We start from the raw sequence: 25,610 nt of genomic DNA on the forward strand, positions 1-25,610 counted from the left end.
CAAAGGAACCGTGGAACAAAGATAAAGGGGGGAGTTAAAGTAGGAAAGAAAGGATTAGGAACAACAATGAAGGTCATGTGAGATCTTTCTCGTAGAATAAGGTCCTACAGCTGAACCATTGGGGGTGGGAGGGGGGGGAGAGGGGAACCAAACCAAACCAGATTCTTAATAACAGCAACAACTACCAACTCACCAATGAAGCCCATACTTCTTCCCAGCACAAAGATGCCATTGAGGGCTCCGATGTCAATATATTCATCAGCCTCCTCCCTGCAACACACAGTCAACCTGTGGTTTTAACACGGCCCATGGGACCGCCCCCCCTCTTCCCCATAGACACTACAACTTCTGCCCAGGAACAAAAAGCTAGATCTCTTTAGTATCAAAGTAGAAAAAGGGTGCCCTGGGTGGTGGGAGTAGAGACAATTTTTGTTTTCTTCTTTATACCTGTCCATGTTTTCTAAATCCTGTGTAATGAGCACGTATTGCTTTTAGAACTGGAAGGGAACAGCAAGCATCAATAAATGTAAAAAAGAAGAAAACTGAGGGGGGGGGCACACCCGGGTGGCTCAGTCAATTAAGTGTCCCACTTTAGCTCATGTCGTGATCTCACAGTTCTTGAGTTCAAGCCCCACATCAGGCTCTGCTTGTGGTTGTCTCTCTCTCTCTATCCCTGTCCCACGCCCGTTCATTCTCTCTTTCTTTCAAAATAAATAAACTTAAAAAAAAAAAAAAAAAGATGAAGAAAATGGCCACAGAGCTCACCGAGTAAAGGAGCCACAGTTTCTAAGCATGTCTACAAATGCAACTCCAATGAAACCATCTACGTTCAGGATAAGATTTGGTTTCTGGAAAGGCAAAACATTCAAAACACTTATCACTATTTCTCATTTTTCCTTTGTAATTTTCCACAATTACTACTGCTAACAGAACTACAAATTCTGACCACAATTTAAAAACCTCCCACCAAAACATCCCAGCTTGTTAGGAAAGAAAAAGTCAGCCCAGCTCCCAATGTTTAGCAAAGAACCCAACCCCTAGTAGGAACTTAGTATGTATATCTGTTGAACTTAGTAGTACAACATAAATAAAAGTTCCCAGAACACCAGGTTTGATTTTGGCTGCACAATCAAAAGGTAGGCTGCCTCTTCTGTTCCCCAAGAAATTCACCCACAGCTACAATTTGGGAATTAGGGATATTTTCTCTTTTACCTTCGAGGTGGTAATCTTCTCGACTTCCAGCGCATAGTCAAGCAGGGGGGTGGCGGGGAAGTGCTGTTTGACATAATCTTTGAGGATCTGCACTCGCATGTCTGGGTTGTTTATCTAGAAAGTGACACAAAGTTACAGAGGAACCCACCCTGACAGCCATTAAGAGACCTGTTGGGGGTGCCTGGGTGGCTCAGTCAGTTAAGTGTCTCACTCTTGGTTTTGGCGCAGGTCATGATCTCACAGAGGATCGTGAGTTCAAGCCCTGTATTGGGCTCGGCACTGACAGTGTGGAACCTGCTTCGGATTCTCTTTTAAAACTTAAAAAAAAAAAAAAAGATGACATGTTGGTGCTCCTGCCACAGATGGACTCAAATGTTTATATTTTATCCAGGAGGTGTGTTTCAGGGACCTGATCCCTGTATCTTGATTCCGTGAGGCACAGATTGTGACCCTGCTGTGGGGCTTACGGTTTCTAAAGTCCTCTTGAATCTCAATTGAGCCTCACAACAACCTTTCTAGGTTCTCTCTTTTATGTTACAAACAAGGAACTGAGACCTGGAGATGTTAACTGAATTCTACAACAGACCTCAGTTTAAGCAGGAGGCGGCCAGAGCTCACCTACTCTCCAACCAAAAGTCTTAGGTTCTAGCCACGAACCATGCCGCCCACGAGTTCAGCGGCCTCGGCCTCCTCCACCTGGAACAAAGTTCTACAGAGTTCTTAGTTTTTAGACTTGTTGGCGTGGGGCAGTGAAGCACCCCTGAAATCTCCAGAAAAGCTCCGGACCTTTTCTGCTAAGAGACCCACACTAAACCATCATCAGTCAGTGGGGCAGGGAAGTGGTTCAGGTGTCAGCCGACTCCCAGTACTAAAGTGACCTCAGTCCCCTGCCCAGCTCCCACGCAGATAGCACCGCTCCAGTCCACGGTGCAGGGCCTCTTTCAGACAGTTTTGTCTGACCTGTACTGCCCCACTCAGGCTTTTGAGTTCCTTCCTTTCTGGAGCCCATACTGACCTGGCGTGTCTCTTTGCTAAGGGAGGAAATGACTGTGGCTGCAAAGCCTGGATGGAACATCCCTCAGAACTGACCGTGATCCCTGGTTCGCATGGAAAGCTGTTTGCGGGCGTTCTGTATTATAATGGAAAAAGAGCTGCCTGATCTTTGACATCTGTCAACACGGCCAAAGCTCTGCACACTAAGAGTCAAGAGCCTGGGTGTTCCCAACTAAAACAACGCCTCCACCTGCAGGTCAGTCCTTAAGGGGAACCACAACTTACCGATTTCACTCGGTGACCAATGCCCATAATCAGCTTTCCTTCCTTCTTCATCTTGTTCACAAACTCCATAGGGATGATGCCGCTGTCAAAGGCCTTGCTGAACATCTTGGCAGCTGCATCCAGGGCACCCCCAAACCGGTCCCCCTGTAGGACAAGCAAGCCCATGTGCCCTGAGCTGGAAGAGACTCCCTCGGCTTCACAGACCAACCCAGCATGCCCTGAGCCGCCCCAGCACCGGGTTTTACACGCTGAGGCTCCTTCTTGAACCCTTTGACAGCCAAGTGCGTGTCACTATAACCCGTGTCCCCTGCGGATCTCACCTCCCAGGAGACCAGTACTCACAATAGTGAGCAGCCCTGAGGTGAGGCTGGAAACCAGGTCCTTCCCAGCCCGAGCACAGATGATGGTGTTGTGAGCCCCCGACACGGCTGGCCCGTGATCTGCCGTCACCATCAGGCACATCTCGATGAACTGGCAGGCGTACTTGGGCAACCTAGAGGGGAGGAAAGGGGCACCAAGAGGAGGGTCGGAACAGAGGTGACCTGCAGAGCCAAGCTCCTGCTTGCTCCCATCTCCTGAAACAAGCCACTCACATTCAAGGAGGGCAGCAACTTCCCAACCCATGTCAACTACTGTATCAAGCAACTCTCGAAGCAAAACTTCCGATTCTTGAGCAGCTCCTAAGTTGCTGATACCAAACACTTTTATTTAATTTTAATTTTTTTAAATGTCTGTTTATTTTTGAGAGACTGAGAGAGACAGAGCATGAGCAGGGGAGGGGCAGAGAGAGAGGGAGACAGAATCCAAAGCAGGCTCCAGACTCTGAGCTGTCAGCACAGAGCCCGATGCAAGGCTTGAACCCATGAACTGTGAGATCATGACCTAAGCCAAAGTTGGACGCTTAACCAATTGAGCCACCCAGGTGCCCCCAAATACTGCTTTTAATACAGAGCTCGCCACCAGGGTTTGACAATCTCTTTTTTAGACAATGGCTTTGAGCATGAGTCACTGTAATAGAATTTAACCTGTACTTATGGCTTCCTTCTATGTGCCAGATGGAGAAGTGAGATTCCTGTCCTATTCCCAGTGTACGAAGCCCCAGGTCTCCTGCAGTGTTCAACCTCTCAACTGAGATTAGGAACGAAGTCTGGGAGTGCCTGGGTGGCTCAGTCGGTTAAGTGTTCGACTTCGGCTCACGTCATAATCTATTTGTGGGTTCAAGCCCCACGTCGGACTCTGCTGTAAGCTCAGAGCCTGGAGCTTGCTTTGATTTCTGTGCCTCCCTCTGTCTCTGCCCTTCTTCCACTCGTGCTTGTGCTCTCTCTCTCTCTCACACAAAAATGAATAAACACTTAAAAAAATTAAAAAAAAAAAAAAAAAAGAATGAAGTCTGGAGATACAGGGACGCAAGAACAGATGGGGAAATCTACAGAGGTATTACAACACCGTGAACTTCTGCCAGGAAAGGCCCCAAACAGGACCAAGATCCATCTCTACAGCTGAAGGCACAACATAAACCAAGACACTGACCTGGGCTTCTGCCCAGTGCCGCCCCAAGCCAGGGCTCTGTGAATTAGGTCTCGCTGGCCCCCTTGCCCAGCTATCAGTCCCGGGGGAGGGCTATGTTCGGGAGTTGCAGAGAAACCAATTTTTTCTAACACTCGGGCTGATAAGAGAGAGAACCTAATACAAGGTATTTCATGGCTGTTTAGCAATTCTACCAGGCCTGTACTCTGAGCTACCAGACCCATCCAGATCTTTCTCTCAAGAGTCTTACATTTACTCTCATTTCTTTAAGAGTCCCAAGGACAGGGGCTCATCCAAGATCCCTGATGAGGTCATCACTTTCTACTTAGTTCAGACTGGCCTTTCTGTCCTTCGAAGACCTAGGAACAGCCAGTATCTCTTCCGACCTTGCAATTGATCTGTGGCCACAAAGATTAGTCCTGGACGTATTTCCCCAAGGCTACTCCCCCCACCCCCCTTATCAGGGGAAAATCCTTAACACCGAGTCACAGATGGCAGGGTCCAGCCATCTTCTGACCTCCACACCTCACCTTCTCTGGAACCAGAGGAGGCCGAGGACCCCGCCAATGCCCATCTCTTCCTTGAAGACCTCGGTGATGGGCATGCCCGCGTAGATGAGCTCCTGTCCTCGCTCATCACAGATGCTGGTCATGAATGAGGCAGGTTTGCGGATCAAGCCCAGCTCCTGAGCAAAGATGGGGGCAGGGGAAGCGGTAGGGTATGACCACAGAGGTTTTTCCACGACCACCTCACTGTCTGCACTGCCAGAACCAAAACCAAACTCCTCCCAAGAAAGAAGCACAAAAAATCCTTTCGTTGGATCACTTCAGTTGCAGAAAATAGGAGCGCTCTGTGCAATTTCCACCCACAGGTTTGTTTTCACCTCACAAAGATGTCCCATCAGAAACAAACCCAAGCTCACCTGGCTTAGAAATGCAAGAATGAATCTAAAGGGAGATTTTTCTAGCATTCCACATTCAGCTGCCAAGCCCCCACCAAAATGTAATAAGCAGGCAGCTGTGCAAACAGGGGATCCCCTCGAGATGTCCCACACCCAAGTGAAGGGACTGAGCTGAACTTCCGGGTTGGGAAGTACAGCTGGGGCATCATTGCCAACTCTGCATAACTCCGTTTCTCCAGTGATCCCCGACCAATTTCCGTTGTAAAATGCCTTTTTGCTTCAGTGTTTGTCAGTTTAATGGGCATCTGTCTGGCCTTTCTTTCTCCACTTTTACCTATATACATAGATACACAGAGAATACATAGTGTTTTGTGTACAAAGGTTTTTCATAATGATATATTGCCCCATAATGGTCTGTAATTTGCCATTTACTCAATGAATTTGAGCTCCGTAAATGTCGACACATACATAGATCTGGTTCATTCCTTTTAACTGCTGTATGATAACGAATCTTATGGCAAAACCACAACTTAGCGGTTCTTCCACTGATAATCATCAAGTGGAAAAATCTTGAACACATTTCTGTGAATGTGTGAGCACGTCCCCGAAATAGCTTTCTAGATATGGAATTGAGCCATCAGGTGTGAGAACTTTTTTTTTGTAGTAGCCTCTACGCCCAACCTGGGGCTCGAACTCACTATCAGATCAACAGGTGAACTATCAGATCAACAGTAGCACGCTCCACAACAGAGATAGCCAGACACCCCTGGGTGTGATCACTCTGAAATCTGAGATTACCCAATGGCCTTTCAGAAAGGGTGGTGCCAAGTCCCACCCCACCCCCAAGGAACAAACTCACAAGCTTCCTCACCCCCTTACAGACACAACATATTATCAAAGAATTGTTTTCTTCCTTGACTCCAAAATGGGAAAATTGGGATCACAGCTTTTAATTTGGCTCCTTTTTATAATGAGTGCTATTGTGCATTTTTTCACGTTGAAAGGCCATTTCCTACCCGTTTTTGTAATGGTCTTTTAAAAACTGATTTCAGGGGCAGCTGGGTGGCTCAGCTGGTTGAGCGCCCAACATCGGCTCAGGTCACAATCTCACAGTTTGTGAGTTCGAGCCCCACATCGAGCTTGCTGCCATCGGCGCAGAACCCGCTTTGGATCTTCTGTTCCCCTCTCTGTCCCTCCCTATTCCTACTAATGCTCTCTTTCTCTCAAAAATAAATAAGACATTAAAAATAAATAAATAAATAAGTAAGTAAATAAATAAAAATTGACTTCAGTGAGTTCCTGTGTACTTCAAACATTTAGACAAGCAGGTAGAGTGGACATTCCACTTGACCCCGAAGCCCCTCGCAAGTGCAAACAACTCTAGAGGGCGGTATCTGTCCTCAGCCTCCGTTTCCAGGTTGGGCCACATGCCTGTGGGACATACATGCTGCCATTCGCGCTCTTGAGCCCTGCATCTGTGTTACCTGCTGGTCGGGAGTGGCCAGCTCATAAGCTCCAGCACATAAGGAGGGGCTGGAATCACAGAATAATCATTGCGGAGTTTTTTTCCCCAATCTACGTTCTTGGAGTAGAGCTGTCCTCGGGGGGCATGGTTTGGAGGCCAGAGCAGTGATTACAGGGTTGCTCCAGCTAGCAGGGCGGGGCCTGGTTTCCAGGTACTGCAGCCAATTAGACCCCCCGCCCGGAGCTCCCCCCAGTCCACCTCGCCCATGTTCTCCGCGTCACCTACCCTGGCCCAGGAGTAGTCCATTGGCACTGTTGGGGGTGGCACCTCCTGAGCAGGTACAATGACTCCTTTGGCCACAAGATCTTCGTACACAGACCTGAGAGGTGGGGGGGAGGGGAGGGGAGGAGAGGAGAGAAGACATCCGTCTGCATTTTATGCTTCTGGACTTTTCTAAGCCATCCCAGGAACGCTCCTCCATCTACCCCCAAAACTCCAGGTTTCCTAGCTCTGCAGCCCCTCCCGGCAATGCCCTACACCAGGTGGATTGTTACAGACTAAATGACAAAAGGTTCTGGCCAAGATGTCCCCCACCTCCTCCAACCCCATGGGGCTTTATGGAAAGATGAATCTGGAGGCCAAGGAAGGACAGAGGGGAGGAATGGGAAGACACAATGGATTAGCCAATGACTGTTTCTCAACCGATTAAGGGTGACACCTTCTAAATGTTTCTATGCTCATCTCTTTTTTAAGGGACAGCCAAGTAGGTGGCTCAGAAAGCGAACCTATTTTAATAGCAATCTGAATGGCCTGTGACTATTGTGTTTACAAACAAAACAAAACCCGAAAGGCAGGTAAAGGTTTCAGACCATCTGTACAGTTACACTCCACCCCTAACACCTCTAACCTAACACTCCAGCACGCTGACATGCTCTGTGGCACCTCTGTGGCACGGGGCTGCTAGCCTCAGGGTGGGGGGTGGGGGATCCGGAAAGGGAACGGGAGGCTGGCATCTTCCCCGCAGTCCACTCACTGGATGATTTCTCCAAGTTCATCGAAGCTTGGGGGCACAAACACCCCTGCCTCCTTCAAAGCCTGGTTCTTGGCTACTGCGGTCTCAGAAGCCTGGTGGGCACAAGCTCCGGCATGGCCAAACTGGACCTGGAAGGCGACAGGGAGCTGCGTTACCTGGCTTGTGAATCCCTCTGGAAGGAGGACACAAAGGCTCTGCACGTCAGTACCGATTACAGGCCGGATCCTGCTGAACACCCTACAGCAAATCACTTCATTCAAGTCTCACACAGGCTCACTCAATAGGGACGTCAAATGACTCTCAATTTGTAGAAGAGGAAACTGAGGCACCGAGAAGTTCAGGAGCTTCCTGGGGGGGTCACACAGCTGGTGTGTATCGGAGCTGGAACACAAAGCCTGGCGGCCCAAGTCCCCCTGCACCTTCACTCAGCTCCCCCTCCCCCGACGGCAGGGGTTGAGGGGAGGAGGATGGAGAACGGCGGGTAGTTGTGAACCACCGGCGGGTAGTTGTGAACCACCGTGAGCAGTGAAGGCACACGCGGGCAACCTGAGGCTGAGCTGATCCTCACAGACAGGCTGACTGTCCTCTGCGTACTTTGTATAAAATAGGTCCAATAAGGAAAAAAAATCTCACGTAAAAATACAAATTCCTAGCTTCTTCTTAAAAAGTCACATGGTGGAGGAGCACCTGAGTGGCTCAGTCCATTAAGGATCTGACTCTTGGTTTCAGCTCAGGTCATGATCTCAGTTTCTGAGTTCGAGATCTGTACCAAGCCTTGCACTGCCAATGCAGAGCCTGCTTGGGATTCTCTCTCTTCCCCTCCCCAGCTTGTATTTGCACTCTCTCTGTCTCTTAAAACAAATAAGTACATTTAAAAACATTTAATTCAAAGACAAAATAAAACACCTTGAGGGCCTGTCCTATCCCTGGGGTGATGAGGGGTGCCCAGCCAGAAACACAAGAGTGAAGTCCTTGACCTCTTGGGGGGGTGTCCTCAGCATAGTAGGGGTACGGAGGTGGAGGGCTAGTAATGGAGAGCTGGTTAAGAGAAACAATGCAGGGGGAGGGAAGAATTATTTTTGGCTGCTGAGGTGGAGAGAACAGTCAAGAAGAATCAGGAAGAGCTTCATGGAACAGGTGAATTAAAGAATGGGAATGAGCATCTGTTAAGACCTGTATGTGCCAGACCTTTTCAATTACTTTCTTACGAGAGTCACACAACAATCCAGAATCAACCCCATTTTATAGCTCAAGAAACTAAGGCACGGAGAGGCCAAATGACCTGCCCTAGTCACACAGATCCACTGAGAGCTGATTCTAACCTGTGAAAGTAGAGGTCATGTCTGAAGGATGGGCGTGATTCCATGACCTCCCCATTTCCTCTTATTTACTTGGAAAAAAAAAAATACTCGCACCATTAATGAACAAAATCACATTATAACCATTTACTGCATCCTGCTCTTTCATTAGTTTGTGTAACGTAGTCTTTCTACATTAACATATCAAGATTGACCTCATTCTCCTCCTGCCTGCCCGGTTTTCTATCATATGGCTTCGCGATGATGACATATCCCCTCCCGGCCAGCACCAGCCTGCCATTACAACATGGCGAGTATCATTGCACGCACATGGCAATATTTTTGCACACAGAGCCCTATGATAAATCTGCAGGAACGGAACTGCTGGTTCGAAGGAGGGGTGCGTTTTGCAAATGCACCAATATTGCCACTGTGATGCGGGTACGGAATCTCAGGGGAAGGCAGGCATTCCAGGGAGAAAGAACAGGGTCGCAGGCTTACTGGCGGGGAGGGGGGAGGGCTCCGGTGTAGGGACTATCACTGTTTCAGGAAGCCTTCTGGCCAGCCGTTACCTTCATCTGCACCCAGCACATAGGGCTTCACACTCAAGAGCCTAAGAGCCTACCCCACTATTGATCGCTGATCAGTGACGAGTGTTGGTCTCCTCAGTTTTGTCATCACCAGATGGGCCACGTTCAAGACAGAGGGGCCTGGGAGCTGGAGTACTGGGGCTGCGGCCTGGCTGCCACACTCAACAGGTGCCAGGTAGCCAGGAAGCGCTTATACTGGGCGCCAGTGAGCTGCACTTACTATATGCCTCTGGGCACTTTCCGGTGCAGCCTCATGTTAACGCATCCAGAACCATCCAGAACAAACCCGGCTTGCCCTCCAGCCTCTCCTGGCTCCCCGCCCCAGCAATGCATCTGGGGTGCGTGCTCTCCCTCCTCCACGTCCCTCTCGCTCAGCAAACTCCTTCTCAGTATAAGCGTGATCTTCCCTGTGAAGCCATCTCCACTCCTCCAGACAGAAGTGTGCCCTGCACCAAGCAGGGACCCAGAACTGGCCGCCTCCCTGAACTGGATTTAACCTCCTAGAGAGCAAGACCCTGACCAGACCTTGTGGTAACCAGGCAAGTAGTACAGGTTCATCGGAGGAACCAGCTGCTTTATGAGAACTACACGGTTCACCTCGAATGCCCCCTTTGGCCTTCCTGTCCAGGAGTGACCTGTCCCAGCCATACCTCAGAGGAGAACATGGTGGCACAGGTCCCAATGCACCAGCAGACCACAGGCTTGGTGATGCGGCCCTCCTTGATGCCCCGGCAGATCTTATATTCCTCAGTGCCCCCGATCTGCCAAGGAACAAGAAAGAGCCCTTAGTTAGTGAAACCCATCCAGACTTGCCGTGGGCAGCACCGCAGCGGGAAAATCTGTCCCAAATCAGGCAGGGCTCAGAGGCACCAAGAGTCCTGACCGTCAGCTTGGCTAGAAAACGAAGACACTGGCTTTGGTCAAACAGCAGGCTGGAAAATTGAGATGGTGTGCAAGGAAGAGTTGTAAAAGGGCACTGGGAACCCTCTGGATTCCCTGGAACTCCCCTGGGAGTCCCTGATCCCTGATCTAACCAGGATCTAATCTGATCAGATCTGACCTGCTCAGAGGTACAGGCAAGAACAGGGCTTCTAGGACTTTCCCAAACTAAAAACGTGCACTTCCGGGACACCTGGGTGGCTCAGTCGGTTAAGCATTCGACTCAGGTGGTTCAGGTCTCGCAGGTCACAAGTTTAAGCCCCGTGTCAGGCTCTGTGCTGACAGCTCAGAGCCTGGAGGCTGCTTCAGATTCTGTGTCTCCCTCTCTCTCTGCGCCTCCTCCCAGGGTGCTCCATCTCTCTCTCTCTCCCTCTCTCTCAAAAACAAACAAACATAAGAAAACAAAACAAAAAAAAAAGTACACTTCTTACTCTAGCTATGCACTTCCCAAGAGACCAAGGCCAGCCAAAAGCTTTATTGGCACTAAAATGTCTTGTGACACCAAGAGGCAAGGACTTTTTCAGGAGAAAACATAGCAGTGTTAACAGTGACAACTTCTAAGCCCCAGAGGGTAGGTAGGGAACACGAATACCAGGGACGGTCACTTTAACTTATATATAAGCAGGGGTGCCTGGGTGACTCTTGGTTTCGGCTCAGGTTGTGATCTCACAGTCGTGAGTTTGGGCCCCGGGTCGGGCTGTCCTCACAGCATGGAGCCTGCTTCAGATTCTCTGTCTCTTTCCTTCTCTGTCCCTCCCCTGCATGCTCATGTGCTCTCTCTCTCAAAAATAAATTAAAAACAAAATTAAAAACAAACAAACAAACAAAAGAGGGGGAACTGGGTGGTTCAGGCCATGATCCCAGGGTCATGGGGTCAAGCTCCATGCTGAGCTCCATGCTGGGTGTGGAGCCTGCTTAGGGTTCTCTTTCCCTCTGCCCCTCCCCCCACATGATCTCTCTCTCTCTCTCTCTCTCTCAAAAAAAACCCAAAACTCACCTCTCCAAGCACCACAATCATTTTGACGCCTGGTGTGTCCTGGTAACGGAGCACATGATCCATGAACGTTGAGCCTGGGTACCTGGTGAGGGCAGAGAGGACACACGGGGTCAGGGGGCTTGGGGAGGCGTGTGTACACGTGTGGGATGCATGCTAGCCCCAGGAATGCTCTGGGGTTCTTCGTGAGCATGGTGTCCAGGGAAGGCCAAGAGATGCCTCAAGAACAATGGGGGCGGGGTGGTAAGTAAACGAGGCACAAGGGAAGAGAAGGAGGGGAACGGAGGTTTGCTTGGCACTAAGAGACGCCTGGAGCACATTTGGGGGGGCTTTAAAATATGGCTGCGGGGCCCCTGGGGGGCTCAGTAGGTTGAGCATCTGACCCTTGATTTCGGCTCAGGTGGCAGTCCCAGGGTCGAGTCCCACATCAGGATCTGAGCTGAGTGTGAAGACTGCTTAAGATTCTCTCTCTCCCTCTCCCCCTCTGTCCCTCTCTCCTGCTCACATGTTTGCACTAAAACAATAAATAAATAAGATATGGCGGCAAGTTCTTTTAACAAGGTAGAACCTTGTGCCTCTCTTGAATATGGGTCAGACTTAATGCTTCTAATAAACAAGATGTGGGGGCGCCTGGGTGGCTCAGTCGGTTAAGCGTCCGACTTCAGCTCAGGTCATGATCTCACTGTTCATGGGTTCAAGCCCAGCGTCGGGCTCTGTGCTGACAGCTCAGAGCCTGGAGCCTATTTCAGATTCTGTATCTCTCTCTCTCTGACCATCCCCTGCTCACACTGTCTCTCTTTCTCTCTCTCTCAGCAATAAATAAAACATAAAAGAAACAAACAAAAAAACAAAAAAACAAAAAACAAGATGTGGGGTGCCTGGGTGGCTCAGTCAGTTGAGCGGCCGACTTCAGCTGAGGTCATGATCTCATGGTTCGTGGGTTTGAGCCCCACATCGGGCTCTGTGCTGACAGCTAGCTCAGAGCCTGGAGCCTGTTTCAGATTCTGTGTCTCCCTCTCTCTCTGACCCTCCCCTGCTCACTCTCTCTCTCTCTCTCTGTCTCTCAGAAATAAAAAAATAATAATAATAAAAAATAAAGTTTAAAAGTAAATAAATAAAATAAACAAGGTGTGGCAGGAGCGATTTGAGGACAGTGACTTCCATGGCGGGGTTATAAAAAAATTTGCTTCTGTCTGGCGCTCTGTCTTGACTTGCTCTCTCAGGGCGATGCCGGCCATTGTGTCCTGAGGACATTAAGCAGCCTATGGAGAAGCCCACAGAGGACAGCCACCTTGTGAGCCCTGTGCATGAGCCACATCCAGCCTCAGGCCCACCTGCAGCATTGCTGACACCTCACACTCCACTGCAAGCCACCCCTCCCGTAAGCCGGAACTGCCCACTTGAGCTGCCCAGAGTCCTGACCACAGAAACCGTAAGGACAAAGGTGGGGTTTTCTTATTGTTGTTCTAAATTTTCATTCCAGAGAGAGAAAGAGGGACTTGATCCCTTGACCCTGGGATCATGACCTGAGCGGAGATTAAGAGTCAGACGCTCAACCAACTGAGCCATCCAGGTATCCCACAAATATTTTATTATAGTTTGAAGCCACTGGTTTGCATGATTTTTTTTTTAATGTTTTATCTATTTCCAGGAGAGAGAGAGAGAGAGACAGCGTGAGCAGGGGAGGGTCAGAGAGAGAGGGAGTCACAGACTGAAACAGGCTCCAGGCTCTGAGCTGGCAGTCAGCACAGAGCCCGACGCGGGACTCGAACCCACGAACCGCGAGATCATGACCTAAGCGAAAGTCGGACGCTTAACCGACTAAGCCACCCAGGCGCCCTTGCATGATTTTTTTTTTTAACACAGCAATAGATAATAATACAGTCTGCCAACTGATGTCCCAGGATTGGCAGGCTATTGCTAGGTCTATATACATAGGTCTATATACATAATTGACCCTTGAGCAATATGGGCGTTAGGAACGCTAACCCCCCACCACATGCAGCGGAAAATCCAAGTATATCTTTTGACTCCCCAAAAACTTAACTACTAATAGCCTATTCTTTTTTTTTTTTTTTTAAGACATTTATTTATTTTTGAGAGAGAAAGAGACAGAGTGCGAGAGGGGAAGGGGCAGAGAGAGGGAGACACAGAATCTGAGGCAGGCTCCAGGCTCTGAGCTGTCAGCACAGAGTCCGACACAGGGCCCAAACCCATGAACCATGAGATCATGACCTGAGCTGAGGTCAGATGAGCTCAGATCATGAGACCATGACCTGAGGCGCTTAACTGACTGACCTACCTAGGCTCCCTCTAATAGCCTATTCTTAACTAGAAGCTTTACTGACTACATAAACAGTTGATTAACATGTATTTTGTGTTATGTGCATTATATACTGTATTCTTACACTAAAGGAAGCTAAAGAAAATATTAACAAAACCATATAGAAAATACATTTATTGTACTGTACTGTATTTATTTTTGAAAATCTGGATAGAAGCAGACCTGTGCAGTTCAAACCCGTGTTGTTTGAAGGTCCTCTATATTTTTTTATTTTCTCCTGTCACAGTTTATAAAACGATTGTTTAAGGCCAAGGATGCCTCTCTGCAGATCTTCAAGAGCATTTTATTTTTTTAATTTTTATTTATTTATTTTTTAAAATGTTTGTTTCCTTTTTGAGAGAGAATCAGAGCATGAGCAGAGGAGGGACAGAGGGGGAGACACAGAATCCAAAGCAGGCTCCAGGCTCTGAGATGTCAGCACAAAGCCTGATGTGGGGCTTGAACTCACGAACTATGATATCATGACTTGAGCCAACGTCAGACATGCAACGGACTGAGCCACCTAGGCACCCCTTCAAGAGCATTTTAAATCCCAAGAGGAGAGGGTAACTGCCCAGACTTATTATTTGAGCCGGAGCCCATTGTCAGAGAGCACCAGGGACAAGGGTCCCCCAGGCCATAGCCGTAACCGGCTCTCCCGACAGCGTCTGGTTGAGGCAAACAGCAGCAGTGGTAATAATAAACAGCAATGGCTCGCACACCTGGGTGGCTCAGTGGGTTAAGCGTCCGACTCTTGATCTTAGCTCAGATCATGATCTCACAGGTTCGTGAGTTGGAGCCCCATGTTGGGTTCTGCATTACAGCATGAAGCCTTCTTAGGATTCTCTCTCTCTGTCTCTCTCTGTCCCTCCCCCACTCATGCTCTCTATCGCTCTCTCAAAACTAAAATAAATGTTAAAAAAAAAAAGCAATGGCTAACACATGCCATGATATTAAGTACTAGGCATTACTTATACACAATAAAATACCCTATCGATGACCTACTGGTTACTATTATTGTTCCCACTAACAGAAACAATGAGTATGCTCTTCGTGAGATAATAAGAAATGTCTACTAGGTCTATGGCCCCCCAGTTCCTGATGCAGAGCTCCTAAAACCATCGTATCTTCTGAGTGACCAGGGTGCTACAGAGAGCTCCTGAATCTGCTGGAATTTCCTGGGTGACAGGAGTGTCTTGTTATTATAAGGCAACTTGGTAGGTGCCTGCAGAGCTCCTGGATGGGGGCTGGTCTCTAGAAGACCAAGCCGTGAGGCGCCTTGGGTGGTTCCGTCAATTAAGCGTCTGACGCTCAATCATGATCTCAGGTTTCAGCCCTGCATTAGGCTCCACACTGACAGCTCAGAGCCTGAAGCCTGTTTTGGATTTGGTGGGTCTCTCTCTCTCTCTCTCTGCCCCTCACCCATTCTTTTTCTCTCTTTTCTCTTTCTCAAAAATGAATGAACATTAAAAAATGTTTTAGAAGGGGCGCCTGGGTGGCTTAGTCGGTTGAGCGTCCGACTTTCGCTTAGGTCATGATCTCGCGGTTGGTGGGTTCGAGCCCCGCGTCGGGCTCTGTGCTGACTGCCAGCTCAGAGCCTGGAGCCTGTTTCAGTCTGTGACTCCCTCTCTCTCTGACCCTCCCCTGCTCACGCTGTCTCTCTCTCTCTCTCTCTCAAAAAAAAAAAAAAAAAAATAAAAAAAAAAAAAAAATGTTTTAGAAGACCAAGATATGACTAGAGTCCTGGAATTTTTGCCCCTACTCACCACTCTATGGGGAAGGGAGAAGGGCTAGAGATTGAATTAATAATCCATCATGCCTACATGATGAAGTCTCCATAAAATTACCTAAAGAAAGGGGTTTGGAAACCCTGTGGGCTGGTGAATACATCACAGTGCTAGGAGAGTGGCATGCCCAGAGGGGGCATGGAAGCTCCATGTGCTGCCCCCTATAACTTGCCCTATGCAATTCTTCCATCTGGCTGTTCTAGCAAATTACCAACCCAAGAAGGGAGGGGGGGTTGCGGGGACCCTCAATGTATAGCCAGTTGCTCAGGAATACCAGAAGCTCAGACTTATGATTAGCATCTGAAGTGGGGGCAGTCTTGTGGGACTGGGCCCTTCACCTGTGGGATCTGGTGCTAACTCCAGGTAGATACAATCAGAACTGAAATAAACTGGAGGACACCCAGCTGGTATCCACAGAGAATTGGAGAACTGCTTGGTATGGGGAACAGAATCTCAACATTTAGTAACCAGAGTGTGAGTGGGGTCAAGGTAGAGAGTAAAGAAACAGTTCTTCCTTTCACTATTACAGACTACAGTTAACACCTGCTGAGTACTTGCTAAGTGCCAGCCCCTGCATTAGCCACCTTCTAGAAATATGACCTCATGTAATCCTCTCGACAACTCCATGAGGCGGGTGCTATTAGTTTATCCACGTGATCTATAAGGATCAGAGATCTCCAGGGAAGGTAAGGGACCTGCCCAGAATGCCTACCTGGTAAAAAGAGACACTGGGATTCGAACCCCACCTGTCTGATTTCAGAATTAGTCCTGCCAACCCCCGCACTCTGCTGCCTCCCTATGGCCACAACTCCGAGACAGCAAACAGAATTACCCCCAAAGCCCAAATACCTTTGAAAAACACCTTTTCCTGTTTTCTTCTGATACTATGCCCATGTCAGTCCTGAGACAGGGTAGAGATGGCCCGTTTCACGGATTGAACTCAGTGGCAGCGAGCAGAGGTTAGAGGATCCCACTGCTCCATCTTCCGGCCTGCCTCTCCCAAGTGTGAGAGGCCCACCTTGGCCCAGCTGCTCACCTGTCCCCACCAATGGCCACACCCTCATAGACGCCATCCGTGGTCCGAGAGATGATGTTGTTGAGCTCGTTGGACATGCCCCCAGAACGTGAGACGTAGGCCACGCTGCCAGGGCGGTACAGCTTGGAGGCCAGGATGTTGTCCAGCATCCCACCTGTGTTCCCAATCTTAAAGCACCCAGGCTTGATGCCCCCAACCTGCAAGGCCAGAAACAGCAGTCAGGGAGGAAGGGGAAGCTCTTGATTGGTCCCACAGAGCTCGGGAGCGTCCCTAAGCCCAATACTGCCTGCTTAACCCTCTCTGGTCAGGACGGGGAGAAATCGTTACAAGAGTTAACACCTACACACTGGGTTTCCGGCTTACGAATCTCGTCTCTCCCACAAGAGACATTATGCAGAATAAACGAGAACCTTACTTGTAAAATGCGGCTTACTGCTGCACATTCAGATATGTATACTCAGGGTTAAGTTGCCTTGGCTCTAAAAGGGTGACAGCACCCATTAGACTATGACACACAGGTGTGTGCCTTTGCTCAAAACCAGCCCCTGCCTCTAAAATGGAAGGCCGCTTGCCCCATTTAAAAATCTTAGCTTTGGACAAAATTTTTAACTCAACCACTAAGTAAAAACAACAACAAAATAGTCACAGAGCAATTTCTATGTTGAAGACCTTTCGGCAAATAAAACCCATAGATTTTTCTTTGGTTTATGATTAAAAAAATAATCAAAGATCACTCTGTGTGAAGGTGGACAAACACAGAAAATCTCCCATTTAGTCCCTTAAAACTATAAAAGTGCCATGGCCTGGTGAGAAAGCACTTTGAAGTAGATACGCATTTTCAATAGGTACTCTCTGAATCTTTTCAACTTAAGAGGGAAACAGAAGTCATCAACTTAGCTTTCTGTGGGCCCAGAACTTTGTAAGATAGCCTTGAACTTAAAAGACTTGGGTCACCTGGGTGGCTCAGCCGGTTAAATGTCTGATTTCACCTCAGGTCATGATCTCATAGTTCATGAGTCTGAGCCCCGCGCAGGCTCTGGGCTGACAGCTGGGAGCCTGGAGCCTGCTTCAGAGTCTGTGTGTTTCTCTCTCGGCTCCTCCCCCATTCACACTGTGCTTCTCTCTCAAAAATAAATAAACATTAAAAATTAAAAACAAAATAGGGTGGCCTGAGTGGCTCAGTCTGTTAAGTATCTGACTTTGGCTCTGGTCATGGTCTCACGATTCATGGGTTTGAGCCACGCATCCAACTCTGTCCTAACACTGAGAGCTCAGAGCCTGGAGCCTGCTTCAGATTCTGTCTACCTCTCTCTCTGCCCCTCCCCAGCTTGCACTCTGTCTCTCTCAAAAATAAACGTAAAAAAAAATTTTTTTAATACAAATAAAATTTAAAAAATAAATTAAAAAATATAAAATAAAATAAATATAAAACAAAACAAAATAGGTTTCCAGAAAAGGACACTCACAGTGGCAGGTCCAATGATGGTCACTCCCTTCTGGTCTGCCTTCTTGATCAGCTTCCTTGTGAGGGCCTCAGGGATGCCTTCAGCTATGATGGCAATGGTCCGGATCTAAAGAACAGTCCCTTCCTGTTAACTCTGTGCCTTAGATGAAGCAACGAGGCAACAACCTATACAGGACCAACCGTCTATGCCCCCTTCCAGACTCTAAGAATGAAGCAATGTTAATAGTATGCAACCCCTTCCTCCCACAGGCCTCTGTTCCCAGCCTCCCCACTCCAATCCTCTTCCAAAAAGACAGGCGTAGACACCCGAAACCAATCTCCATTGGTTAATACCATAGCAACTCAGTAACCAAGCAGGAGCAAATGTTTCTGAAAACCCCCAGCCATCAAAGTGGCTATATTCTCTCCCATCCAAAACCCTCAAGGCTCAGACCCACCTGTTCCCCACCTGTCCTGACGCCTGCTCATTAAGCAAGTATCTATAGCTTTCTCCACTATACCCTCTGAGTCTCTGACTCTATGTCCCAGGGCAGCATGGGACATGAGCTGTTTCCACACTCAGACCAGAGCCTGGGTTGGGGGAGAAAGCCAAGGTGGAGGGTGGGAGAGTTGGGCAGAAAAGATTGAGAACTATCTCTATTTGGCTCTCAGAACTAGCAAACTTTTTCTGGCTTCATTGGTCACGTGATCTCTGCAGTAACTACCAAACTTTGCCTGTGTAGCATGAAGGCAGCCAGGGACAATATGTAAATGAGTGAAATATGGCTGTGTTCCAATAAAACTTTACTTATAAAAACACACAGAGGCCTAAGTATGACCCTTAGGCTTTAGTCTGTTAACTTTTGCTCGAGAATAAAAAAAAAAACAGCTTATTTTCAGCAGGTGTGCTTTTGTTTTTGCTTCTGAGATGGCAATGCAAGTTTACATTCTCCAGTCGTAAGCCGAACTAGGCCAGTCTGGGATCAGACAATAATTTTGAACAGAATCAATATCTTAATCTATAAAGACACGTACAAATCAGTAACACAAAAAAAAACCTCAACAGAAAAAAAAGAAGGGAGAGCAAGTTATAAAATATAAACGGTCAGCAAATGTTTTTAAAAGCTCATCTTAATGATCAAAGATATGCAAATTAGGTAGAATGCCTATCACTTGTCAAATAAGTGTTTTTATAATACAGACATTCAAGTGTCAGCCAGGGTACGGGGGAAGCAGGCATTCTTGGACTAGTATGGAGTTTATGTCCAGACAGTTTTTCTGGAGGGCACCTGGGCAGGATGGATCAAACAAAGGCTTTCAAATCTGTACGTTCTGATGCAGCAGTCTGACTAGTTTATAGACATTTGTGCTGGGGAGATCCATGCAAATGTTCATCTAAGATGCTCACCACAAGGCCTGATAAAGCAAAACCGATGTTGCCAATAAATAATTATTGATCTAGAAAGAGTAACTGAAAAAAATGAATTACAGGACTTAAGTTTTCTCTGTAACAAGTATGTAATGACTTCCTAAGAAACTGCTTTTGGTTCTGTTGTCAGAGCCAGCTCTAGCAGCATAGGGAGGCTCTGGTAGGAGTAGATGGTCTTGAACGGATTCTGTTAGCCTAGGTAAGCAGCCTTGTCCAGCTTGCCCGCCCTCGGTTACCACCCTACCTTCGGAAGATCAAGTGTATCCAACCACTTTTAATCGCCTGCCAGTCCCGAGTGCCCAGCCCTTTACTCCAGGCAGCGGTGCCGGCAGACACTGTTCAAGGGCTTTCCCTGCTTCCCCACCCCAGGGCTTGGTGATCTACCTGTGCATAATTCATGGTCTCGATGGTACTGTCATAGGCTGAGCGGAGAGAGGCAAAGTTAATCAACACGTCTACTTCTGGGTGTTTCTTCATGGCATCAGCCATGTTCTTGAAGACAGGGATCAGGATCTCCTTGTGACCCCAGTAAAACTTCTGCTTGTGGTCCCCGCTGTGAGAGAGGAGGAGGAGGGGTCAGGACACCCTCAAACTGTCAGGGCTGGGGGGGAAGCCAAGGGAGGAACTTCATCTAGAAGGGGGAAAGACAGAGGGGCTCTGCCTTCAAAGAGTTCCAACCTCTGGGGAAAAGATCCCCCAGGAATATGGATCGCCCCGGTCTGGCAAGGGAATAATCTTGCGGGCTTCCCCCAGCTGTGTCTTGGTGAGGGTGAGGAGATGAGGAAATCGTACTTGGCAGCCACCTCTAGCTTCCGGCTGGGGGGGACTCACGTGAAAGGATACACCATGGCGGCCACGGAGGGCTCATCTCGGGAGCAGACGTAGTCAAAGTCCAGCATGCCTTGTACGGCCCGGGTCTGCATGCCCCACACAATGGCCTTTGTGTGGCGGCTGAAGAGGGTGGCACTCTTCCCTGGTGGGCAAAGACACAGCGAGTGCACCCAGAACACACACCCCCAGGCAACCCACAGGGGCTGCCATACCCCTCCATGCCCAGGTCCGGGGAGGGGGCTCATCACCACAGCAGAGGAACGTCAAGAGAATGGGGTTCTGAGAACCTGAGGGAGAGGTGCCTCATTTTCTCTGGAAAGAGGTGACAGAGAGAGCTAAGGGGACCTGCCTGGCCGGTAAAGAGCTAGCAATGAACACAGAAAGGACTCCCACGCAGAGAAAAGGCCCACAGGCAGAGAGGCTCCACAGGTCCTGCTCACCTTCACAGGAAAAGAGTATAATCAGCATTTTGCTTACGTGCAACTGAAGACTTGGTAAATTAGTTTAAAAGTCACTGAGAAAAAAAACAATAAGCTCCCCAATTCTAGTGGCCGCAGGATTTTAAACAACCCAACAATCACCAGCTCTAAATCTGGACATAAACCAGCTCGGGTCAGGATCCAAATCCTCATGATTCTAGGTCATGTAGGTCCAAAGTAGAAGCTGGGTATGGCCTCATGTCTACCTGAGATCCTGGTCTAAGCACACTGGCTTCTTAGCACCTTCCCACCTTCTCTGCGCTATCCCTCCTGCCCTCCTCCCTCTGGCCCTTTCTGATCTGAACAATGCTCTTGGCTGGTCCTGCTAGGCAGGAAGAAAAGGCAAAAAAGAAGGGGAGAGAAAGGGGTCAGAAATGCTCCCACGGCCTGAAGGGAAAGGTTCCTTCATCACCCTGCAAGCAGGTGACCTGACTCTCCCTTCTCTGCAAGTCCTGCTGGAAGAAAGTAGCCCCCCAGTGAGGTTCCCAGCTCCCCCAGGGAAATCAACGCACTGAGCTCCATGGCCATCTGGTATTAATTAACCTAGTGTACTAGTGCAGGCTTTGCTAATCAGGTTCAAGGTCTGATTAAATAAATTTGAGATCAGTCTCCCAAGGTATGTAGGGTTCTCATCCCTACGCAGGCTTGCTTCTTCCCTCCCAGCTGTAAGCTTCTAAGAACAGAAAGCTCCTGCTGTTCCAAATACCTGGGACTTACTGTCACCGGACCCATCTGGGTTCTCATGAGACTTGGGATCACGGAACAAAGGAAGTCACCTAATCCGGTTCCCTCACCTCCCAGTCCCAGGAACCTGAAGCTTGGAGATGCCAAGTGATAGAGATCCTGTCATCTAGCATCAGAGCCAGATTATACACTAATTTAAGATGCAGCTCAACTGTGCAAGGGAGGAAGGGGGATATAAACCAGGGTGGCCCAGCCACTCCCCACCCTCGGGAAGGGGGAGGCCTAGACGGACCCAAGTCAGAGTGTGACCAAGCACGCATACACACATCTGTCTACCCAAGAGACTATACAAAGGGGACAAAACCTGGAATCTCTCCAAGACCAACTGTACCTCCAGCATGAAAGATGCAGAATTAGAGCACAGGGAAGGTTGTCATCCCCAGCTCACCAGCAGCAAGGGCCCCAGAGAACCCCTGCTGTAGGACTAACGCTCCCACCAGCTCCCCTACAAGCTGCACTATCCATCCTCTCCCTCCGCAGTCTGGCTCAGGAACTAACAGTAAGATAAGCCCACCCCTTAGATGGAAGAGCTCACAGAACTGGAGGAGATCCCTGTTCTCCCGGCACAGGGCCAAGGTCATTCAGGTAACAAAGGATCTCACCAGAGACTGGGAAAGAAGGATTAAAGGCATATGGTCAGAGGACTGCATTCCTGGCCTTTCCAGGGAATACCTGACCCTAGCCTAGGTGCCCTTCCCCTCCCCTTAGCGAGGGATCAAAGGTCATCATCAGAAGTTTTTCCCTATCCCCCGGGGGCAAAATCTCTCATAGCTGTGAATGTCAAAAAGTCAAGCAGAAGCCCCAATGCTTTGAAGCAACGAATCCATTCACTTTAGTCAATAGACGCGTGTGTGTTTGAGTGAATGTGTGAGTGAGCACTGGAAATGTCCCTCGTAAGCAGTGACCTCATTCACCAGACCAAACCCAGATCCCTTGTACAGATTAATTGGACAGCCGTCCAGGCTTCTACTTCCCTCCTTGTTCAGCCTGTCTTCCACCAAAACTCAGAGAAATCTGAACCCGTGGCTGGCACTGAGAGCTCAGGGATGCAGCGGGCAGTGGTGAGGCTCGGTGGGAAAAGGAAGAAGAGACCGTGAGACCCAGATGGGAATCGGGAGGGCTGAGGCTGCCTTCTGTGCCCCGATGTTGCCACCCCACCCCACTTCAGCGTCCCTGGCTCCCTCCTTCTTGGGACACCCCTCCCTCTTCAGTAGGCGCCACCCCCACTCTCCAAGGCACTGGGCCTGGCTCTTGCTTCTGCGCTCCCTGCCATGTCCTATCCTGAGTGTAGAGCCAGAGACAGCCGGCCAGAAGAGCACTGAGTGGGGGTGGGAGTGACCAGGCAGGGGTGGGAAGGCGAGGGAGACCAAGGACTAGGACTCGTGGGGGGGTGGGGGACAAAGCATACAGTAAGACTATAACCCGCTAACAAAGCCACACACAGAGCTGGAGCGGGGCAGGGGCATCCTACCTTGCAGGGATCTTGGACTTGGGACTGAATCTGTCAAAGAAAATGACCAAAGTAACTGAATCGCCCACTGGTGGCTGAAGGCTTTAAAGGGAGAGGGTGGGAAGAGGGAAAGGTCCCAAGGACACGCCTCATAGGGCTGACGCCCTCACTAGGTAAGTCTCATCTATTCCACAATAAACAGGAGTGAAGCCAACAGAAGAGCAGAGCGTGCTGATCAGCACAGCAGAAGAAAGGGCAAAGGGCCAAAGGGGCAGAGAGGGGGGCAGAAGGAGCGAGAAGACTTGAAGGGACACCAAAAGCCCCCAAGCCGAGGGGAGGGACAGCCGGCCCCATCCCCCCCTTATAACGCCAATCCCGTCTGGACCCCATGAAGCACAGTACGACGATCAGGTTATCGTAGGGCTGGACCTGTCCTTCTGTGGACAAAGCTGCTGGTTTGGGGACTGCAGGGAAATAGTGTACAATCTTGAGTGCCTGGAAGCCAGTGAAACAATTTCCCAAAATGCCTCAAGTGCAGACTGCCTGGACTGGGAAGGGGCTGCATTAGCCCAGTGCTGACTGGCACAGGCTATCTAACACTGGTTGCAAGGGCTGGGTGGTGGTAGGGGTCGCATCTGATGAACCAGAGGACGGACAGACAGAGGAGGCAAACTGCAGATGGGCAGGTAAATGGCGTGTGCTCTTACAGGAAAAGCTTACAGGAAGGGGGTCGTTGTAGGAGCCCCACAGGGTTGGGCAGGCAGGAACTGCTGTGCGGGCGCCTGCTCTGCTGTACTGGCTCCTGATCTCCACTTAGAAGTGGAGTCTGAGAGGGGCACCTGCATGGCTCAGCAGGTCAAGTGTCTGACTTCAGTTCAGGTCGTGATCTCATGGTTCATGCATTCAAGCCCAACATTGGGATCTGTGCTGACAGCTCAGAGCCTGGAGCCTGCCTCAGATTCTGTGTCTCTCTCTTTCTCTGCCCCTGCTCCACTCATGTGGTCTCTCTCTCTCAAAAATAAACATTAAAAAAAAGAGGGAAGGGAAAGGGAAAGGGAAGGGGGAAGGGGAAGGGAAGGGAGGGGAAAAGGGGAAGGGAAAAGGGAAAAGGGAAAAGGGAAGAGGGAAGAGGGGAGGGGAGGGGAGGGGAGGGGGGGGGAGGGGAGGAGAGGAAGGGAGTCTGGCAGACCTTGCCACCCCCAGGTATTTCAGTCGCCCTGTCTCCTCTGCAGCTTCCCCACCCGTCTCACACATCCCCACAGGAAGTAAGGGGGCAGAGGGGAAGACAGTGGGGAGCAAGGCAACCCAGGCACAGCATAGGGAGCCCAAGGGAAGGCTCAGGAAGGCTTGACTCTTCAGGTCCTTGTGTCCATTTGGCCCATGTGCCATGCACGGTCTTATAGCACAGCCCAAACCATGTTCCAGTGGGCCGGCAGGGCCTGAAAAGGACAGACAGACAGAGGGTGCCTGGACCTGCTGGCTGACACGTACCTTGTGGCATGGCAGGCTTGGCCTTCTTTGCAGGTGCCACCTCATCAGCCCTGGACTCAGAAAAAGATGCCGTCCTACTGGGGGCTGGAGTCTGGGATGGGATGCAGAGAAAAGATAAAGAGTCACAGGTAGCAACTGGGGAAAAGAACTATTAGTCCTTAAGCTTTGGGTCCTTAAGGCCCCAAAGAAATCAGGTAACAAGAATCACCTACAGCACTATCCTCTACTAAGTGCCTCCAAAAGTACCACTCTAACAACCCTCTTGAGGAAGGAATTAGTATTATCCCATGTCACAGATAAGCAGACTGAGGTTCTGAGAGAGTAAGACATCTGCCAAGGTTTCTCCCTCAACAGGATTTGAACTCATTTTGATTTAAAACCCCCTGGTCTTAGGGCACCTGGCTTAGTTAAACTGTGGACCATGCAACTCTTGATCTCAGGGTTGTGAGTTCAAGTCCCAAGTTGGGTAAAGAGCTTACCTAAAAAACTAAAATAAAATAATAAAACCTGGTGGACTTTCCATTACATTGCCTTGACTGGGCAGGAAAAAAACGCAGCAGGGATATAGACACCAACCCGTCTTTCTCCAATGCCCCCAGGTGACTAGGGACAGAGGAGGGGCACCTGTGTCCTGGATGGGAAGGAGGTAGGAGGGGGCAACAAAGATGACATGGCAGGCTTTAAGGTAGAGAAGAGGGGGCACCTACCGAGGTACTCCCACTGGCATTGAGGAGGAAGTTTGCAGTGTGGGCCGCTGTGGGAGGCTGGTTGGGGATGGGCCGGTGGCCTAGGGCCATGCCCACAATGGCTGTCATGTGAGTCTCGGTTCCAAAGACATGGATGGGGATCCCAGTAGTCTTCCCTGTGAGAGAAAAGAGAGGAATCCATCATTCAAGTCTTCCAATAAGTGTCCAAGTCCCCATGGCTCTGCAAGGGCCCCTGCCTGGCATCTAGTGCCTTCAGCACAAGGCCAATTATCCAGGACAGACCAACCATCATATTTTCACCACCAAACAAATCCTTGTAAAGGCCACCTGCTGATAAGAAGAGCAAGAGCTGGCCTTACTGACACCCTGCAGTGCAGCCACGGGCACTGTCCTGCTGTGGGCAGCGAGACCCTGGCCCTCCCACCCCTCCACCTCGGCGTCCGCCCAGCCTGGCCTCTGTGCCTGAGCTCCCGGGCTCATTTCCACGGGGCTCCAGCCCGGCTCCGTCCTCTGTGCAGAGCCCACTGGTCACCTGCCACCACCTCCTCCACCTCGCCTGCCACTTCGCTGGACACATCCCTGTCTGACAGCATCTTCTTTTAGTAACTGTTTATTTAATTAATGTTCTGTGAGTTTAATGACCGGACCGTTA

General features: G+C 49.5%; 1 protein-coding gene across 2 annotated transcripts in view; it reads right to left on the minus strand.

The window, feature by feature from the left end:
- Positions 1 to 25,610, minus strand: part of ACLY (ATP citrate lyase) — a 42,959-nt gene that overhangs the window by 1,195 nt on the left and 16,154 nt on the right. Inside the window, exons 12-28 of one of the 2 annotated variants that reach the window (XM_039256729.1) lie at positions 24,959 to 25,113; positions 24,252 to 24,342; positions 22,782 to 22,811; positions 20,088 to 20,229; positions 19,641 to 19,809; positions 17,850 to 17,954; positions 16,384 to 16,580; positions 11,241 to 11,322; positions 9,955 to 10,065; positions 7,417 to 7,544; positions 6,669 to 6,762; positions 4,548 to 4,702; positions 2,833 to 2,983; positions 2,491 to 2,634; positions 1,213 to 1,326; positions 766 to 848; positions 194 to 270 (exon numbers count right to left, since the gene is read on the minus strand). In XM_039256729.1, the coding sequence (XP_039112660.1) occupies positions 194 to 270; positions 766 to 848; positions 1,213 to 1,326; positions 2,491 to 2,634; positions 2,833 to 2,983; positions 4,548 to 4,702; positions 6,669 to 6,762; positions 7,417 to 7,544; positions 9,955 to 10,065; positions 11,241 to 11,322; positions 16,384 to 16,580; positions 17,850 to 17,954; positions 19,641 to 19,809; positions 20,088 to 20,229; positions 22,782 to 22,811; positions 24,252 to 24,342; positions 24,959 to 25,113 (2,028 nt within the window). The remainder of the gene's footprint in view (positions 1 to 193; positions 271 to 765; positions 849 to 1,212; positions 1,327 to 2,490; positions 2,635 to 2,832; positions 2,984 to 4,547; positions 4,703 to 6,668; positions 6,763 to 7,416; positions 7,545 to 9,954; positions 10,066 to 11,240; positions 11,323 to 16,383; positions 16,581 to 17,849; positions 17,955 to 19,640; positions 19,810 to 20,087; positions 20,230 to 22,781; positions 22,812 to 24,251; positions 24,343 to 24,958; positions 25,114 to 25,610) is intronic. The other variant, XM_039256730.1, reaches the window with a different exon arrangement.

Source organism: Hyaena hyaena, unplaced genomic scaffold (assembly GCF_003009895.1).
Source record: "Hyaena hyaena isolate Hyena2069 unplaced genomic scaffold, ASM300989v1 scaffold_589, whole genome shotgun sequence".
In the NCBI taxonomy this organism is placed as follows: Eukaryota; Metazoa; Chordata; class Mammalia; order Carnivora; family Hyaenidae; genus Hyaena; species Hyaena hyaena.